General features: G+C 40.0%; 2 protein-coding genes across 5 annotated transcripts in view; both read right to left on the bottom strand.

The window, feature by feature from the left end:
• Positions 1-1,772: 1,772 nt before the first annotated feature.
• On the bottom strand, positions 1,773-6,397 carry yy1b (YY1 transcription factor b). Of its 2 annotated transcripts, none has more exons than XM_024291141.2 (5): positions 5,635-6,397; positions 3,956-4,118; positions 2,891-2,951; positions 2,656-2,814; positions 1,773-2,586 (listed from the first exon to the last, which is right to left on the bottom strand). In XM_024291141.2, the coding sequence occupies exons 1-5, from the start codon at positions 6,185-6,187 to the stop codon at positions 2,404-2,406; spliced, it is 1,119 nt and encodes a 372-aa protein (XP_024146909.1). In that variant the 5' UTR covers positions 6,188-6,397; the 3' UTR covers positions 1,773-2,403. The 2 variants fall into 2 exon arrangements, with proteins under 2 accessions (XP_024146909.1, XP_024146910.1); XM_024291142.1 differs by having other exon boundaries at positions 3,956-4,106; positions 5,635-6,396.
• A 212-nt stretch (positions 6,398-6,609) lies between these two features.
• The window catches only part of evlb (Enah/Vasp-like b), a 31,271-nt gene continuing 18,043 nt past the window's right edge, over positions 6,610-19,837 (bottom strand). For 2 of the 3 annotated variants that reach the window (XM_036210553.1, XM_024291140.2), the window contains exons 2-13: positions 16,726-16,894; positions 14,916-15,093; positions 11,338-11,404; positions 9,945-10,012; positions 9,634-9,875; positions 9,458-9,564; positions 9,329-9,365; positions 9,146-9,197; positions 9,011-9,068; positions 8,879-8,939; positions 8,743-8,800; positions 6,610-7,474 (exon numbers count right to left, since the gene is read on the bottom strand). In XM_036210553.1, coding sequence (XP_036066446.1) covers positions 7,437-7,474; positions 8,743-8,800; positions 8,879-8,939; positions 9,011-9,068; positions 9,146-9,197; positions 9,329-9,365; positions 9,458-9,564; positions 9,634-9,875; positions 9,945-10,012; positions 11,338-11,404; positions 14,916-15,093; positions 16,726-16,894 — 1,135 coding nt within the window. In that variant the 3' untranslated portion in view covers positions 6,610-7,436. The remainder of the gene's footprint in view (positions 7,475-8,742; positions 8,801-8,878; positions 8,940-9,010; positions 9,069-9,145; positions 9,198-9,328; positions 9,366-9,457; positions 9,565-9,633; positions 9,876-9,944; positions 10,013-11,337; positions 11,405-14,915; positions 15,094-16,725; positions 16,895-19,837) is intronic. The other variant, XM_036210552.1, reaches the window with a different exon arrangement.

Consider the following 19,837-nt stretch of genomic DNA (forward strand, 5'->3'; position numbering starts at 1 on the left):
ACGAAGCAAACGCCAATGACATTCAGGTAAATGTGAGGCGCAAGACTTCAAAAAAAAAAAAGATGTGCTTGGAGTCCAGGGAGAAATGAGCGAAAATGAAATAAGCGGCTGAAAGAGAGCAGGTGTTGGAGGCTTGACAGACTTCAGCTGCATATCAAGTAGAGCATTTTCTCTCCCCTGTCTTTGTCAGTCCAAACAAACGCTGCAGTAAATAAGTGCTCCCTCAGAGCGGGAACTGGAGGGGTCAAATCATGCTTGAATCAGCTTTTCTCCACTCGCAGAAGAAGCTCTGGTCTCAGGAAGGCCCAAAGTTCTGCTGTGTAGTCTGAAACCGCAGATCAGCACCATGGACAGCGCTCGCCTGCAGCGTTCTGCCTGCAGGGGGCGGCAGAGGCAGGTCAGGTCTGTCGCAGGGCCGCCCGTCAGGCCACACAGCATCCTCGCTGACACACTCACTTCTGCCGGTCCTGCTGGCCGAGCAGAAACACAAATAGACGCATGACTAGAGGAAGTCCTGAGGCAACGAGATCCACCCCGATTCGGATTTGTGACTCGCTGAACTCTCAGAGTTCGGATTCTGGAGCTTAACAAAGCCCCAAAAATCATGTTAGGGAGAAAAAAAGTTAAGAATCCTAAACATTACCCAGAATTAAGCTTGAGGCCCACACCATCACACCACCACCGCCATCTTTGGAATGTCGAGATCAGAAAAACTGCCCTAAAAGGGGGCGTGGCCTCTTCTTTTTCTGCATTTTTGTTTAACTTGATCAACAGCTGAGCAGACAGATCTGAGCTGAAGGCCTCTTGAGTTGGACAGATTTTACTGTTAGAGTCGATCGTTCTGGACCTTCTGACACACAAGGAGTATACTTGTATAAACCCCTTCTGTAATTTAGGCTGAACTTTATTTAGATTGAACTTTATTTGTGGCACTTTTAAACCCCCATTTATAGAGGTCAACGGGTTGATTTGGGGTTTGGTTTCCCTTTAAGGTTAGATCTGTAGCCTCACACGAGAACTTCTGGAGTAACAACACCTTCACAGTTGATGCAAAAACATTATGTTCAAGTTTTATGTTTTTACCTTTAAGCTTTCATTTATTATGCTTGTTTTTAAGTTTAGCCTTTAATGTGAAGCGTTTTCTTCTATTTTAATTGTGTTTATTAATAAAGATGGTGCTAAAAAATAAATAAATCAAAAGGCAAAATCGAGTTAATGTTTTTTTATAGATTTTATTCGTTTTTCTAGTTGTATGGGCTCCATCTACAGCAGTGCTGTCAAACTGTTTGATGAAAGAACTATTTTTTTTTGTTTAAAGATTTGTTTATGGATTCATCCTGAAGGTGGAAGACACAAAACTCAATTTCTGAGTATTTTCTTGTATTCAAATGAATCGGGAACGGACGAAAAGTGCCGAAAAAGTGTGATGTACAAGCTCCTAGCTCCGCCTCATTCTGACGCAAATAGATCCGCGAACAAGTTTGTTTGGATCAGTTTGGAACGATAGTCCCGATATGCTTGAGAGTCGAGAGGTTGTGAGAATCTGTAAACTAGCAGGAGAAACAAGTTGATGATGGGAAGTGAGGCTGGCTTACTGCAGACCAAATGCCCCGCCCACATCAACTCAGAGGTGAATTTCTAACAAAATCCTTCAGAAACGGTCCTAAAAAACGACTTTTTTAATGTTTTGGCATCATTGTGAATAAGTACGATCAGATCGAGACCAAAACCGGATTGTTTTTCCCGATCAGAATCAAAGGTTCAACAGCTGCTCTGTTGGAATGAGCCTTTTTATTTGTGGGCTGCTGGGATACATGAGTGTAAATACCAACAAAGGAGGGTAATGGCCGACATCTGTACATTACATTCTAACAAAGAAGTGGCGATCGGTCCGGCGCGCGCTTCCACGCCGCCGCCCTTTAGACCCCGCTCGTCCGTGAAAACAAAAGCAACTCATGACTAAAAGTTTAAGCGGATACCACTGGAAATCACACCTCTAATGACTACTTTAATACAAGCATACAAGTATACAAGGTTATTCTGTGTCTGAGGAAACCCAAAGCGTGGGAAAACAAACGGCAGGTTGAAGGAGAAAAATAAAAAAGTCACGATTTTACCAAACAGCCTGAGGAAAGTGTACAATGTGCACACTTGAAGAGGGGGGTGCAACGAAACCAAACACTAATGAAGCAGTGCTTTACTAATCTCTGTGGTAAAAAGGAGTCTGTGATGTTCGTCCACCTCCTGCTCCTTCACTCTGATCTTCATCCAACATGACAGCAGGGAAAGAGGGGGGTCCATGTGAGTCTCAGTGTTTCTAAGTCTTGTCTGATTTTTTTCATATAAATCAAAAGTCTGGAGCTTTTTCCTTCCCGTCTGCGGCGCCGCCGAATGGACGGCTCCTCATTGGTTGTTCTTGGCTTTGGCGTGTGTCAGGATGTGGGACTTGAGGTTGGTGGACTGAGCGAACTTCTTATTGCAGCCGTCGAACGGGCAGACGTAGGGCCGGTCTCCAGTGTGGATGCGCACGTGCGTGCGCAGGTTGAAGTCCAGGGAGAACCGTTTCCCGCAGCCTTCGAAGGTGCACTGCGGAGAAGAGCGGCCGCCGTTAGTTCTCGGCGGGAGAACCGTCGACGGCGTGCAGACGAGTCTCACCTGGAAGGGCTTCTCCCCCGTGTGGACCAGCTGGTGGCGCTTGAGCTTGGAGCTCTCCACGAAGGCTTTCCCGCACTCGGCGCAGACGTGGACGCGCGGTCCGTGGGTGTGGAGATGCTTCCTCATGGCAGAGTTATCCCTGAACATCTTTGTGCAGCCCTGGACGCAGGAGGACCAATACAAACATCAGATGCTTCCATAACACAGGGAGATTCTGGATGAACGGACGACTCACTTTGTGAGGGCAGGCTATCGTCCGAGGAGCATCATCCTCCTTGACCTTTCTGGGCTTCATTCTGTTCGGGATGATGAAGCAAAACATGAGGACTCGGGAATTAACTTCCTGAATAATACAGATCGAAGACGCTTGATTTCTGACATCCTATCCGTCTTTCTGGGCGATTAGCGCCACCAGAATTGCTCCCGTCTACCTCTGGGCAACGTGTCTGTGTTTGTGTTGCCCTACCACCAGTTAGTAAAAAACTTTATCTATTTGTCTGTGTTTTTTTTTTTAGCAAAGTGCTGTAGTTTGGGCTCAAAATGAGGCCATAAAGATTGGCATCTAAAAGGATTCACTTGGAAAACTTCTATTTTCTGCTAAAATCGTAGCATCTCCTATTTTATTTCCACATTTTCCAATTTTTTTTTTTTAAGAATTTCTCTTTGCAACCAAACTGTCTGCAGTACATTCCTCTTGTTCATTATAAATTCACCTTAAAGTCAGCAGCTGGGCAGGACAGCAGGAAGCAACCTGATTGGACAGTTTGATTTGTGGCAATCCAATCATAAAGACGGGGAAACAATTAGCACAATTTTGCAGTTTTAGCTTAGTATTTGCAAACAAAAAAACAACTAGAAATTATTTTTACAAGCACATATTTACAAAACAACATTTTTTGGCAAGATTTATTTGGTGTTATGATGAAACTTGATTTACGTGCAAAGATGTCTTTAAGGTCTTATTCTGAGCCCATATTGTTTAATCACTAGAGGAATTTAGAAATCAAGTTTAGATTCCAGGTTATTTTATAATCAACTCAAACATTCAATATTTTTATTTTGCAAGAATGTTAAAATATTCCAAAATGTTTACAGAAATCTGCATAACCAGATTATGAAGGTGTATGCTGCCCCCTAGAGGATGATTTTTTTTATACATTTGTGTGATTACTGATCATTCAGTTTTTTAAACATCATGGTTTTTGAGAGCAGAAACATTAAGATCAAATTTTTGAATAAAATCAAGCCTTCAACACGGCGGTGGCAGCATCAGCATCAGGGCTGCTCTCCGTCAGCTCACCTTGCAAACTCTGCCAGCTGTTTGGGATCCGAGAGGTCGATCCCGGGAATGCCGCCGGGCGGGAGCTTCTTCCCCGTCATGTACTCGGAGTAATCCGGAGGGGAGTTCTCCCCGACGATCTGCTCCTCCACAACCGACTCGTGGTCGATGTCTTTGTTGTCATCTAGGAACACATTACAAAGACTGAACGGATAACACACTGGAGGTACTTTGGCCCCGCGCTTCCGGGGGCCGAATCACTATTTTTAAAACAAGACGGGTTTGTTTAAAATGCCAAACTGGATAGTAATTAATTAAGCACCCATGAGGCTTTTACTTTTTTAGACTCTTGATCACTATTTGTCAGGTACACCCAGCAGAATTTCAATCGAATTCCTCTTTTTATAGTTGTATTTTGTAAAAATAAAAAAATGACATCACTTTAATAGCAGATGAACCCAGTAGTGAGGGTGAAAGTGATTTGTTTACAGCAGGCGAGGAAAGAAAAGGTCTAACTGGTTTTATGATGACATAAACACACAAGTAACTGAAAACTGAGAACAACAAACCCACCGTTTGAGTTCCTCTGTGGAAGTTAAATAAGGATTCTACTTTTTTTAAAGTCAATAAAAACACAAAATGTTTGACTCAAAATGGACAGCTATTGAATATAATTAGATATGTGGTGAAAAATGTGAATAATTTAATTTTCTGATTAAAAAATATATAATAAAACATTATTTTTACTGTAAAATAAATATAGATATTTGTGATATAATTGAGCAAAGATGTTTTGTTTTACATAAAAAGGAAATAAATTGAATTATTGTATAAACAACGATCAATTCCAGTGCCATATACATATATATATGGGCAAAAAGCACATTTGAATGAAATAAAAGTTTATTTTGGTCCTAAATAATAGCTAACATTTTTAAAAAATAGTCACTTCTTATTTGAATATTTTGTGGCAAAACACACAAAAGTGAATTTGTTTGCTTTGATGCAGTAACGTTCTCTCCGCTGACCGGCAGAGAGCACTAAAAATAAAAAAAGAGGAATCACTCCTGCTTCTTTTGGAGCTAAATTTAAATATTTTGCTCCAAAATCGTCTAAATCATCTTAAAAATGTAGAAACAAAAGCTGTTAACCTCTAACCCCGCTCCCCGGCGGAGCATGGCCCCCCGCCTTCCCGCCTCTCAAAGCCTGTCTGTCGGGCGCTAAACGCTCCTTTCCGCCGCGTGAGGCGAAAAGAAGCGCAAATAAATGTTGTATTAACCGCTCCCCGGTCGTCTTGTCGCCGTTCGGCTGGACGGAGCGGTTCTAAACGCGGTGGATCCGGCGCGGCGGCGCGCTGAGGCCTGCAGGTTGCGGGATCCAGCTGTCTCCGTGCCCGGAGCACCGCCGCCATCTCTGCCCGGCCGCGTCTATCGCCATGTTTTCGGGGCCGCCGCCATACTTACTCGTCTCGGGGAATATGGCGGCGCCCAGCAACACCTAAAACATGGCCTCCCTTCAAAACAAAAACATTTCGCTTCGGCGACGGAGCGACTCGGGGCCGAAAAACGGCTTTGAGTGCGGGTTTTTGCGGCGGGGCGACGGAGCACTCCAGGAAATAGCCTGGTGCAGCAGGACAACGCCCTGGTAATGAGGCCTCATGCAACAGAGGAGGCGAACGCGGCCGGGCCGGCGCTACTTACCCGATGCCCACATCGTAACCGAGAATTCCCCCTCCAGAGTCTTTATTTGCACCTGCTTCTGCTCCCATTTCCTGCCTCCTCCGTCGGCGCCGCTCAAAAAGCTCTTTTTGCCCGTTTTCTTGCCCCCTGCGCCGCCTCCCCGTTTCATTCGTCCCACCGAGCTCTTTCCAGCCACGGCGACTAAAGTCTGTTCGATGTACTCGTCTTCCACCCCCGGAGCCGGGACCGGGATGAGGATCTGGTCCTCAAATCCGCTACCACCGTCCGTATGGAGGTCCGAGTCGTCCCCGCCGACCACCTCCTCCCGAGTCTGGACCAGGATCACCTCCTGGTGGTGGTGGTGGATGGAGCTGTGGTCGTCGGTGACCAGCGGCTGCAGCGCGATCATGGGCTGCCCGTCGTCGTCCTCGTCGTCGTCGTCGTCTCCGCCGACCACCGTGGTCTCGATGGTCTCCACCGGTATCGTCTCCACTTCTATCTCGTGGAGCTCCACGATCTCGGCCGGCATCTCCGAGCCGTCTGTCTCGATGTACAGCGTATCTCCGGATGCCATGTTGAAATCCGCCAGTTTGCCTCTTTCATCCACGCCGTGTTGTGCTCCCGTTTCGGACAAACACGCTGAACACACCCCCCTGCGCTGAGCTGCTCTGCGGCTGCCCCCGTTTCTGCGCCCTCTTCTTCGACAAACACTCGGCCCGCTCCGTCCCACAACACTTCTCGTCGCCACTATGCTCAGGCGTTCGAACTATCGCGAGACTTCAGACAATCCAAGCGTCTGGTGGTGGGGTTGTTTATTTATTTATTTAATATTTATTAATAAGTAATTAGAAATTAAATACTAAAAATAAAAAAAATATTATTTATTGTTTTATGAAGCTTTTATACTTTCCAGTACTAAATGTATTTATTTTTTAGAATGAATACATTTTTTTTAAATGTATCAACATCTTCAAATAATTCACAGAGACTTCCCAATTTATCAAGACGTTCACAGTTTTATTTGAATTTGTTTTAAACGTGATAAGTTTTTTTTCCATTTGTCAAACCAGGAAGCACTTTTTTCATAAAAGGAGAGAATTAACAATATCTCATATTATCCTTGCAGCTAATAAACATTTCAACATCACAAATATTCTATTTTTCTCCTTTCTTTCTTGTTAATAAGATACCAGTATTCCAAAAGTTTTTTTTCCTTTTTTTGTTGTTGTTTTTACTTTCTTTCTTTTTACTGTGGCTGCACACATGATGTTGGCAAAAATGTTACATAAAAAAGAAAAAAATCAGGCCAGATAATGAAAGAAATCACAAATAAAACAACACTTATAAAAAAGAAAACAGACAGACTTATAGGCATGTGCAATATTAAAGCGAACATCATTAATACTATCATAATTCTTTCTTCATCTCCCATCGTTTCCACTGAAGCTCACACATCACACTGTTTTAATGATAGTAATAACAACGCAATAACAGTTTAAAACATATTTTTTGAAAAGAAGCAAAAATATTTGGGTTTTTATAAATTTCCTTTGGGTTGTGGACAGACGGGGGAATGACAGACAGGAACAGTGCGACAGGGAGCCCGGGTCAGGCCTTTTCTGTCAGAACCAACGGGGAAGAGTTTACACGGACACATGTGAGGCGTTGCGGCAACAGAGTTGCGGCAACGCTGCAGCTGAGCACAATGAGCAGATGTCACAGTTTGGGCCTCGTCTTCCTCCTTCCTCCTCCTCAGGGCCACAGCAGCTGCTGCTGGGGGGGCTCCCAACAAGAGGTGCTTGTTTGGGAGGGGCTCTCTGAGATTATGTCGTGCTAATTCGACTGAGTTCATTTCTAATGGCTGAAAGAGAGAAAACAAGTAAAAAAAAAAAAAAACAATTTAGATCAGACATTAAATTGTCGCTAAAGTAAAACATGAAAGTATATTTTATATATTTTTTGACATCTTCAAAACAAGCTTGACAATATTTAATATTAAAAATTCACAAATATGACATTTAAAAACTCCTATAAAGGTTTTATATTTGATATTGAATACAAGACAACAGGAAAATAACACACTATAAATACTAAGCGACCTGCACATCAACAAAAAATATATAAAATCCACTGGTTTTAATTATGTAATTCTATACTGAATAGGAGAATAATTTATGGAGTTTCTTTTGCAGGTTTCATATTTTTTTATGTATTTTATTGTTTTTTAATAAAGTAAAAACTGTTCTCCCTGTTATTAAAATACCTTATTTATGCTATTCTATTATTTATATTCTTATGTCGTATATTTTATGTCATCAAAATATTTAAAAGTTAAAATATTTGTTTGTAAAATGCTCGCTTTACTTTAACATTTTGGTGGAACCTTCTGAAAGTAGGAACTAATGATCACGAAGCGTCGGGAAGGTTTAACGACGGACACACTACAAGACGATGGAGGAAAGTCGGTAGTTTTTGTTTTACTTTAGTTAAAAAATAAATAGAATAATTGAAAATAATCTGTTTTTACAAAGAAACGTTTTAAAATAGTTTCACAAAAAAATAATGTTTTTCATTTTTTGGTTGTTTAAGTTTTGCACGTCCCTAAAACAAAGCTTGTATATAAGTACAGATACTCCACTCTCTCTGGATTTCGTGATTGAATGGATTGCTTCTTTGATCCGGGAAAAGAGTTGAAGCAACTATGATATTTCGAGTTCGAGTCATTTTACTGCCTAGATTAGTTTGAATAAATATTACTGTTCAGTCCGAGCTGGTTATGCATTTCAATATGTCAGAATCTATCCTTCATCTGCATAATCTTTCCTAATACATTTATTTTTTATTATTTTGGTGTGTTATTACAAATGGAGTTAGACTCAATACGTTTCTATAATGTTTTTTTAAATTGTTTTATTATTATGTTAAAATTTTTAAGTACAAGTAGAAAAGAATCTTTTAAAAATCAATCATTTATTTTTATTTTTTTCTCAGTAACTACTGCTCTCATTTAGTGCCCCCTGGTGGTTGTAAAGACTCATAGCAGCTAGGTTAATTCAAATCAGATCCCAGTTTGAACATCCAAATCTGGATTGAGCAAAATTTTTTTAGAATCACAAAAAAACCTCGTACCATCAAGGATTTCGTCTTTCACTTTGTGCAATTCACGGAACACCTCCTCCAGGATTTCCTATGATGAAGTCGGGAGAATTTCAGAAACTTTGTCACCAAACATTAAAGTTAATGAGATAAAATGATCCTTTTTTACCTGTTTCATCCTATCGAGGTCTAAAGAGTCGGCGTCGATGCTGCCGCCTGCAGCTCGTAGTCTGCAGGACCAGAGACAGGTGAACGACGGAGCTCTGATGTCATCGATTCAGGTGATCTGTGGCGCTCTTACCTTGAAACCATCGACCTGTCTGCAGAGTTAGCTCGGTCCCACGGTTTCTTGGCTCCATCTGTGGAGAGCAGAGAAAGAAAAGAGTTTGCAGATTTGGACTGGGGATGGACGAGGACGGGGTGTAGAGCGTCTGACCTGTGCAGCTCTGTCCACTGCGAGTGCTGGGAGACGGAGAGTTTGGGTCGTCCTGGAGGAGAACACAGAAATGCATCAGTGAGGATCTCTGAGCTCAGAGGTGGACGTGGACTCTTTATTTTCTCCTCCGCTCCGCCGGTCAGGACTCTTTTCTTCATCCTGCTCTGCTGATCCGTCACTTACGTTCTGAGCGTCCTCCGGTTTCTCTGCTGCTTTCCTTCTAGGAGAAACAGAAAGTCTCAAGTCAGAACCTCCTGAGGGGAGTGGTCACATCAGCAGGTCTGCAGGGACCGCTGTGTTCAGGACTCTGACCTTCGCGCCAGCAGGGCATTCATCTCCTCCATTAGGCCCCCGCTGCCCCCGCTCGTCCGGTTGGCTTCGTTTTTGCCTGCAGAAGATGAAGATGAGCCGTCTTCCGACTGTAGAGCAGAGAGAACGAATCAGAGGAAATCCTCTCATGGAATCAAAGGTCAAGTCCGGCGTCTCACTCTTTGGACTCGTCGCAGTTTGGCTCCGGCGATCATGGCGGCCAGACCGGTCGGTGCCGGGCCGTCGTCCTCCTGACCGCCTCCTCCAGCCGGTAACGGAGGAGGCAGAGCAGATGCCCCTACTGACGGTGGCGGCGGGCCTGGCGGTGGAGGAGGAGGAGGAGGACCCCCCATGTTTGCTGGGGGAGGAACTACCGGAGGGGCCACAGAGAGGACGGCAGGGTGGCCCTGGAACGGAGAACCTGGAGAGCAGAGAGGACAACTTAGACTTCATGTTCCTGTTTTTTTGAAAAAGTTTGGGTTTTTCCAACCTGAGTTGGAGGAGCGGCGCTCCCGCTCCATGTGAGCCTGCATCTGCTGCTGCTGTTCCATCATCTGCCTGAGGAGGGCAGCAGAGAAGAAATCACTAATTCATAGTTTTAGAATTTTCTGAACTGGATTTTCCTTAAATTGAGACTTATAAGTCATAACTTTATCAGTAAAAAATGTGTAGCTGTTAAATTAAAATAATTAAGTAACATGTTTAAGAATCTAAAAGTAATAGGCAAAATTTATGTTTTTTTTCTCATAAATGTACGACTTTCTGTCTCGTAAATTTACAATATTTTTTCTCAAAAAATTACGAGATTTAAAGTAATAAATGTATGACTTTTGATCTTGTAAAGTTAAAATTTTCCCCTGTAAATTTATGACCATTTTCTTGTAAATTTACGACTTTTTTGTAAGCTTACAGCTTTAAATCTTGTAAAGTTATGATTTTTTTTCTCATAAATTTACGACTTTTTTGTTGTAAATTTATTTATTTATTTCTCAAAAATGTACAAATTTAAGTCTTGTGAATTTATTAAAGTTAATTTAAAGTAAATTTATAGGTTACGTTTTTTCTCCTGTAAATTTCTCTTAAATCTCTTAAATATTTATATTTAAAATAATGAATGTATTACTTTAAATTTTGTAAATTTGGAACTTATTTCTTGTAAATTAACTTTTTTTTGGTAAATATATTATTTTTTACCGTAAATTAGGACTTTAAATTATGTAAAATAATACTTTTCTTCTCGTACATTTACAATTTTTTTCCTTGTAAATTTATTACTTTAAATCTGGTAAAATTATACATTTTTCTTGTAAATTTATAATTTTTTTTTTTGCAAATTTATCTCCTTTCTTGTAGATTTACAAGATCTAAAGTCATACATTTACAACTTTAAATCTTGTAAATGTATTATTTTTTTCTCATAAATTTACAAGATTTAAAGAATAAATATACGACTTTAAAACTTTACAAGAAAAAAGTCGTAAATTTAGCCAATTACTTTTTAAGTCATAAATATGCAATTTTATTCTCACAATTTAACAGTTCAGACTTTTTTCTGGTAAATTCACGAGGCTAAAAGTCGTAATAAAAAATGTTTTTCTGTTTGTAACCTGACCCTAATACTGTCATACTTCTGTCACGTTTTTGAGTTTTTGGTGAACTCCATCACCAGCAGCTGACTGCTGAGTCAGCTGCTGGTGATGGAGGCAATATTATCAGTGTTTTCTAAGGAAACCAAAACTAATCCTCCCAGATCAGATCAGATGGCATTTTATAATCCAATTAGCAACATAATCCAGCGGATTAAGTTTCTACCTGCTGGTGAGGTCTAGATTATTGTGATCTCTTGGATCAGATCTTGTAAACAGTTTTTCCTCCCGTCTCACCTCGTTCTCTGAGCCTCGATCTCATCTGAAGACGGGCCGTTCTGGACTTGGCGCTGGAGAGCTGGGCCTGAAGACGAGAGGAGACAGATTCATCTCATAATCCAACACCAGTGAATCAAAGTTTAGTGTCAGTTCAGGTCGGAGGATGAAAGAGCGACGAGTCGCTGAGTCCTTTCTTCTTTGCTAATGAGACACGTTAAACGAGGAGCTTCTTAATCCTCTCGGTAAATGGAAGTTAATGACTTGTCTGATTATTTCTCCACTCCTCCATTAGAGACGCACCTCTCCGTTGTTGAAGAAAAATGATCCAGTGTGGAGAAACACATTTATTTTTCTGAACAAACACCTCTGGGAGAGGCTCAGAAATATCTCTGATCCCATCTACAAGCTGCCTGCAGTCAGGCTGGTGCAGCATCATTAGTGAGATGTGCAGATGGAGACCCTGATAGGAGGCTAATTAATTCAAAACATGACAAGAAGACTTCTGCTTCGGTTAGACAATAAACCTTCAATCTGACTGAACTCGGATCAGAAAAAACATTTTATATCAGAGTTTAAAAGTGCTCTTATTTTGAAATACAATTCTGTTCAAAATACATATTTTCCTAGAAAGTTATAGATCTTCCACAACAGTCTGGATGTATTTTTTTATGTCTTTTAATTTAAGTAATTACATTTTTCATGGATATCAGTGAATTAAGACCAAACTACAAAATGTTTGAATGTTGGTTCTGAAATGTCTAAACGTGGCTGCTGTGCTGCTTAGAAGGTTCAACTCCATCACTTCTTGGATTCATTTTTCTGCTTTGAAAGACACCAAAACCATCTCTCATTCCCAAAAGATACAAGGAAGCAGTGGATGCAGTTTATTTTTTCCTGAATAACATCATGAATGTCGTATTTTCTGCAATTTAAGGTGCATATTTTTGATCTGATGTGATATATAAGATACATTAAGTGAGACAAAAGAGTCAAAGATACATTTGTACATCAGTCAGATTTTGAACAGTAACTCTAGGACTCATTTGTAACACAGCACGGAAAAAATAACAAAAAAAACTCCCAAACTTCTTAATACCACAAAAAAAGCCCACAGTCCAACACCGCTGCATGTTACATTAAACTCAACCCTTTTTGCAACAGAATTAAACTGTAAGGTGTTTTGCAATTTAAAAAGGACAAAAAATGATTTTTTAAGTGCGTAAAACACAGTAAGTGTTTCGTTTTTGTGATTCTTCATAAATCTTAAATGAGAAGCTTACGCTACCAACATTTATCTGGACTTCATTTGTTATTACACCAAGGAAAACATGGATGATGTTGAGCGAGTAGCTTGGGTTTGTACGATTTGGAGACTTCTACAAATGCACCAGCAAGCATGTTGGTGAGTCTGGGCTCACCAGATCATTCAGACGGTCGCAGAGCGGAGAGTTTTACTATTTCCTGGAGGAGCTACATCTGGATGACGGGCGATTTAAATGTTAGTCCCGTCTGTCTGTGGCTCAGGGGGAGGAATTTCTGTGCTGCATCATCCAGAGCGGGGAAAGATAGTTATCTTTTCTCACCCCTGGGCGACGAGGCTTGCTAACTCTGCTGGACCCTGGATGGTGGAGCTTGCTAGCTCTGCTGTAACCTAAGCGGGGAACCTCGTTAGCTCTGCCGGACCCTGGGTTATGGTGGAGCTTGCTAGCTCGCTACACTGTCCACCGGGTGGCTGGCTAGCGATCGCCTCAGTACCAGGGGCTCTGTGACAGGCTGGCGACCTATCCAGGGTGTATCCCGCCTTCTTCTAACACTAACCAGGACCAGTTTCAGGAAATCACAGCAAGTTAAGAAAATGGATGGAAGTTAAAACAAAGAAATCCTGGCATCGAGCGGCCATATTGGATTATTTTTCCTACCCACTGATCGAGTCATTGAAAACATCACGTGCCCGAAGCTGGGTCTTTGACCTTTACGTTGACCTCACATTGAAACTCGACGCCGCTACCAGTGCAGCTTTAGGATTAGATGGTCAGTAAACGGCACCGTGTGGTCTCTGTAAAGGTTTGTAAAAGGAAAACAGGTATTATTTCTGCTTGGACAAAATTTCCGTCTTATTGATGGTTTTATGGCTTCACTTTTAGGGTCAAAGCTCCTCCCACTTTTGATAGAAGCCCCTTTAGTAGCTGAGATCTTTCAGAAAGTTCAGACATATTCCAAACGCTTTGACCTGGAAGGGAAGAAACTAAAGACAGATCTAGAATTTCATGTTCCGATAAAAACAACTAAAGTCAAAGGTCTTGAATCAGATGAGCGTTCTAATACGATGTAAACTGATTTTATTACAGGGTCTTGAAGTCGAGGCATCCGGACTTATTGTCTAAAGCTAAAATTTCCATTTAAATATCAACTATTTCACAACTTTTTGATCCAATCAACTGTCATTTCTGTCATTTTTAAAGTCACACATCATGGAAATAATTCGAAAACCAAAGAAGTACCTACATGACATGGTGCAGAAGAGGAAGCGGTTGTAGCAGAGGCACAGACACTGACAGACCCACTCCCTCCTGACCATCTCCTGCCTCGGTTATCCTTCTTTTTCTCCTCCTTTCCTCTCCTCTGTCCATCTCCACCTCTTTGTTCCTCCTCACCTCGTTCCCCGCCTCGGTATCGCGTGTCATGTTTGAGTAAACCCACACCAGCAGCAGCAGTGCAGCGAGCATCTTTGGATCGGGTTTCAAAACGTCGGGTTTGTCTGGCTGGATGTCACTGAGACGACTGTCAGGTAATGAAACCCAACGGCAGCTTGGAGTCTACAAACTCCACCAGTTTACCAAACATTTTATCGTGTTTTAGATCAAAATGACCAATATCTGTCATGTTTAGAAGGCCACAGAGACTCCTCAGATCCAACACTGAACTCTCTTTCACAACACTCTACAACTCTAATTAATCCCAATTATTTTCACATTTTCATGTTTTTTGTGCTTCTTGGCCAGGTCTCTCTCAAAAAAGAGATTTTATCTATTTTGAAACAGAAATTGATTCACATCTGCAGGATGTTCACTTCCATCTTCCTCAGCTGGAGGACTGGTGGCTCCTTCAGTCGTCCAGATGGTTTAATGGAGCTCCAGGTTCACAAAAGGATCAAACTCCAGAACTGTGTTTAAGTTCATATTATAGACAGATTCATTTTGTATTTTATGTTGAACAGCATGTCTCTAATCCTTCAGTTATGGGGTAAAACTTCTAAAAAGGATCCATAAGTTTTAGCTAGCTATACTAAAATACTGAATAATATGTATTGTCTAAATTTAAATAAGTAAATAAATAGAAACCTGAAGCCTTAGCGTGTAATCCGGATCAAGTCCTGAACCTTGTGTTTGGTCTGTATCCAGACTACCTGAATGTCCTGTTCCGAACTAACGCATGTAAACAAAACCATGTGACTAAAGATCTCTTCACTCATTGGCTAGGGATTACGAGGGCGGGGCAAAGCAAAGAGAGGGTGGGAGGGGCTGAGTCACTGACTGCAGCAGCATAAACGTTAATCCTTATAATTCTGAGTAATATTGAGTCAGATGAGAGCAGACCTCCATCCTGAGCACTGAGGACGTTGAGGGCGAAGAGCATGGCGTTGGAGAAGGTGGTGGCCTCCTCTTTGCTGGCGAAGTTGAGGCCGTAGACCTGCCGGGCATCCCGCCACTGGTGAAAGGTGGGAGTGGCTTGGTTGTACTTGAGACCCTTCACTATTGAGTAGTTGATCACCACCTGGGAAGCAAAAGGAGCATTGATTTAAACACATGACAGTTTTAAACCAATCTTTTCAGACCAAAAAAGGAACTTTTGATGTTTCAAAAACATTTTTTTAATTTTCTTTTATTTACAAAGTGGAAGAATATTTTCTTCTGTTTGGCATTTTATTAGTGTTTAAAGTACGGGTTTGACTAAAAAATAAGATGATTAAATGTGCCAGAAAGATGAAGAACATTTGGATTCTCCATCTAAAACAGCACAGATTTAATATTACAGTAACAGTTCAACACAGTCTGGGATTTATTTAAAAAGAAAAACGGAAAAATGTCACCAGTTGACAAAAAAAAAACATCAACAGCAGCAAATTACGTCCAGAGTTTAGTCACTGCTGTAACTTAGAAAGTGTTAACTGTCACTCAGTGACCGATCAGCTGTTGTCTTCCTTTTCTGCAGAACTCTCCTATAGTACAGAACTCCTGAAAGGACACTGAAGACAAAAAAAAATGAAATTAAAAAAAAAAAGAAGTCTGGTTACTAACTGGTGCGCAACAAATAGTAACCAGAATTTTTTCTAATTGAAAAAAAAAAAACAAAGTAAATTTTAAACAAATGGAAAAAAAGGAAAAAAAATTTACTTCCAAGTTTTTAGAAAAAAAAAAATCAATTACAATCTGGTGTGCACCTACGGAAGAGGATTAGGGCCACTGAAAAAAAATTCTGACTTTAAAGTCATAATTTTTCATGGGCTTTTTTTTTCAGTGGCCCTAATCCTCCTCTGTAGGTGTGCACCAGATTATAATCAGGAACACTTTGTTTTACTTCAATTTGAAGAACTTAAATTTTTTTCAAATTTTAATTGTTTTTAAAATATTCTTTTACAACTTCAATTTTTAGAGAAACATTTGTTTTTCAGGTGCATAACAGATAGTAATCAGGTTAAAAAATGTTTTACTTCAACTTTTAGGAAAAAATACATCATTTCTTTTAGAAAAAAAATTGTTTCTTTACCTCAATTTACAAATATATATATATATATTTAACTATAATCTTTAGGAAAAGACATGTTTCTTTCAGTTACTATCTGGTATGCATCAGATAGTATAAAAATCACTTCATTTTTTTTATATATATATTTTTTAACTTCACTTTTTATTTTATTTTTTTTACTTCGATGTCCCTTTAGGCGCTCTGTACCATAGAACTTTTATTTTGAAAGAATCCTTACTAGGAGTCTAAACGTCAAAACCTGCTCACTAATGTCAAGTTTATTTATGTTTGGACGGCAGCTGAAAACTTTAAGGATACGACAGGATGTAAACAGAAGAGCGCGTTTTTACTTTAGAAATGTTGCTAAAAGATCATTTTATTCTACGTTTTTAAACCATATTGATTCACCATATTAAACCAAGTTTTGTAGAATCTCTGTTGGTAAAAGTCGAGCAGTAAAACTGACTTCACTGTCAGATCATCTGTCAAACATCTCAATCATGAGATCAGCTTTTCTTCAATGATTTTTTCTATTTTTACAAAAATTATCCGAAAACGTTTCATAGTGGCAAACTTTCATCCTACAGGAGCTTCATAAACACAGAAAGACTTTAATGATTTGAATCAAACTGGGTTACTGGTGAAGGGATGCTGTGGTACCTGCTGGTCCTGCAGTTTGACGCCCACCACTCTGAAGGTGTTGCTGGCAGTGTTGTGGTAGATGTTGATGCGACTGAATCCCTGCTGGCCGGGTTTGATGGGAACCCACTTCTTACTGGTGTCGTCGTACACCATGACGGAGGCTCGAGCCTGGCAGATGCTCTGCTCGCTGACAGGAAAACAAAAACATGAAAGATTTAAGGAGGAACTACGGAATTTAAACACTTTCTTGGAACTGGATGAAACATCCTCCTGATGTCTAAATCTGAATCCCTCCAAACAACTGTTTGATACTGAAGGAACTCCTTGTGGATCCATTGAGGACATCTGGGGCTTTTCATTCATCGGATGTGACAGAATGGAACTCTGGGAATTGTAGTTTTGTGGACTTCCTTCAAAAACGTCTATTTGGATTAAAATTGTTTGTCCATTTCAATGAGGATCGAGCGCAGGAGTAAACACTTCCGTTTTCTAATCCTCTACTTTGCTAACAGAGTAATCCAAAAGTAATCAAGCGCCGCAGCAGCATCTGTTGACGTCCCTAATGAGGCTCGATTGTGACGCGTTTGTGTGTTTGTGTACACACGGACTGTTTTCCCCTCCGACCGCGTTCAACCCTCCAGCTCTGACTCCTGACCTTCTTCACACTAAAAGGATTATTTTATATCTGCAGAGACGACAGGAGGAGAGAGCACGTCGGTTTAGGAGAAACTCCAAACAGACCATAGACTGAGGAGTCCCATCTGCGTCTCTGAACTCCTCGTTGAACTGAATGAGTGAATTCAGCCTCGAGGAGGAGAGAGGAGAAGAGTACAGAAACCTAACAGAATCATCCTTAAAATACTTATAAATATGCATATTAAATGTAATTTATCAATAGATTTATATTAAAGATTTTACATCAATGCTTTTTCAGAAAAAGCTGCTGCTTTTTAATAAACAAAAATCTGACATCAGAACCTCTTAAGATGGGTATGGTTCATATTTTAATGAATAAAGTTCATAAATGTCCCAAATTAGCATAATCCTGCTAATCAGCATTCATTCATAAGTGTAGGAGGAGCAGCTCTATGATATGTAGCAACAAACTCTGTCCAGATTGACCTGACAATGCAGTGAAAACAGGAAAATCACAAAAAGCTCCAGTCAAAAAAGACATTTTTATTATTAGTATTTTTAATTTAATTTAATTATAATAATTATTATTATTTGAATAATTTATTTTAATTTTTACATGATTTCCATTTATTTATTTATTTATTATTATTATCATTTTGAATTTGAATAGATTTTTTATTTGAAAACATTGAAATTATTTTTATATGAATTGTATTTTTAAGGATTTTTGTATCTAATTATTTTTTATTATTGACATTTAATTATACTATTATTATTTGAAATAATTATTCTTTTTTAACTTTATTGTTATTAGTTTTATTTTGTTAGTTTTTTATTTTATGATTATTAATTTTGTTTGTTATTTAAAAAATATATATACAAATAAATTACAAAAAAATACATTTTAACCTGGAGAACTGACAGGGTCAAATTTGCTCAATTAAAAAGAATTATTATTAATATTTTCATTATTTTATGGCTGCTATTAATTGCAGCATAAACCCCAAAAATACACAAAAAAATCTCTTATTAACTTTGAAAGTCCAGAAAAAAATGTCTCGGGTTCTCCTGAGTTAAAAATGTTTTCCATGTTTAAAAAGTATTAAATTTAACCACAACAAAAAAAGTTTGGAAGCCATATTGGGAAGGGCTTACCCGCTAGCGTATCCAGCCATCTAGTGGTTACTTTGTGAACTCACCTGGTTGCACCTGTTTCTCTTTGCCTGCATTCATTCTCACTTATGTAATGCAGTCATTGCAGCTTTCTTTGGTTTATTGTATCATAATTAATCAAAAAAAAGATGACATCATCCTTGATAAACACATGAGCTGCTGAAATACAGATTTAGAATACCGTTCACACAGAGTATTCACTGAACCTAAATGTGCATTCTAGCCTATCAAACAGTAGATTGATGGGAAATAAATCAATTATAATATTTTTTGTGGCAATGAAATCTTACTTCTGTGCTCCACTTAAACCTCCAACCACTAGATGGCAGCACAACACACCAAGCCTCTGTCAGCTCCACCGCATCAAAACAACAATTTACGAGAATCATCTTGCAGCAATTGTTCACTTATTGGACCTGCAGTTGTTACACAACTCAATGACAATCTCTACAACTCAGTCTGAACAGAAATAGACAAACTGTTGGAGGTTGTTTGCATCACCAGAATCCTGCCATCTTACTAAATACTAACTGTGTCTGTTTGTTAGGAGTCAAGTCACTAAAAACTATAAAAGCCAAAAAAAAAAAGTCCTTCAGCATTAACCCAGCAGAGCTCCGGCGCCTTTCATTTATTTTTGTTAACTTGTCAACTCGGTTAATTTTTTAAAAAGTGTTGCAGGCAGGCGGCTAAAAATGGCAGCAAGGGCCCAAAAGCATGAATAAATAAGACCTGAGAGCTAAAAGAGTGGGAGCAGGAGCAGGAGGATCAGGTGAAGGAGGTGAGAGGAGCAAAGAGGAGGCGGGTTTACGATGACTGACAGCTGTAGGACGACAAACGTGCAGCAACAGAAATGCAGCGCAGATCCGTTCCAGATCCAGATCCGTTCTGAGCATATCAGCTGGAAAATAACAGTTCCTGCACTGAGCATGAATAAAGCAGAAGCTCATAAATATACAATGACAGCACAGTCGTTTATGCTTGCAGACGCACTCTTTAAATTCCATCGTGTTGGTTTGCAGAGCGGAGCTGCAGAGAGATTAATCTGGTCATGAAGGAAACTCAAACCTTCAACATTTTTCTGAGAAAAAATATAATGTGCGACTATTTCTGGAGATTAACAATCTATAGATTTACAACCTAGATTAACAACCGATGGATGGATGGATGGATGATGGATGGATGATGGATGAATAGATGATGAATGATGGATGGATGGATGGATGATGGATGGATGGATGGATGATGGATGGATGGATGATGGATGGATGGATGATGGATGGATGGATGGATGGATGGATGGATGGATGATGGATGATGGATG

This window comes from Oryzias melastigma, linkage group LG24, assembly GCF_002922805.2.
Source record: "Oryzias melastigma strain HK-1 linkage group LG24, ASM292280v2, whole genome shotgun sequence".
NCBI lineage: Eukaryota > Metazoa > Chordata > Actinopteri > Beloniformes > Adrianichthyidae > Oryzias > Oryzias melastigma.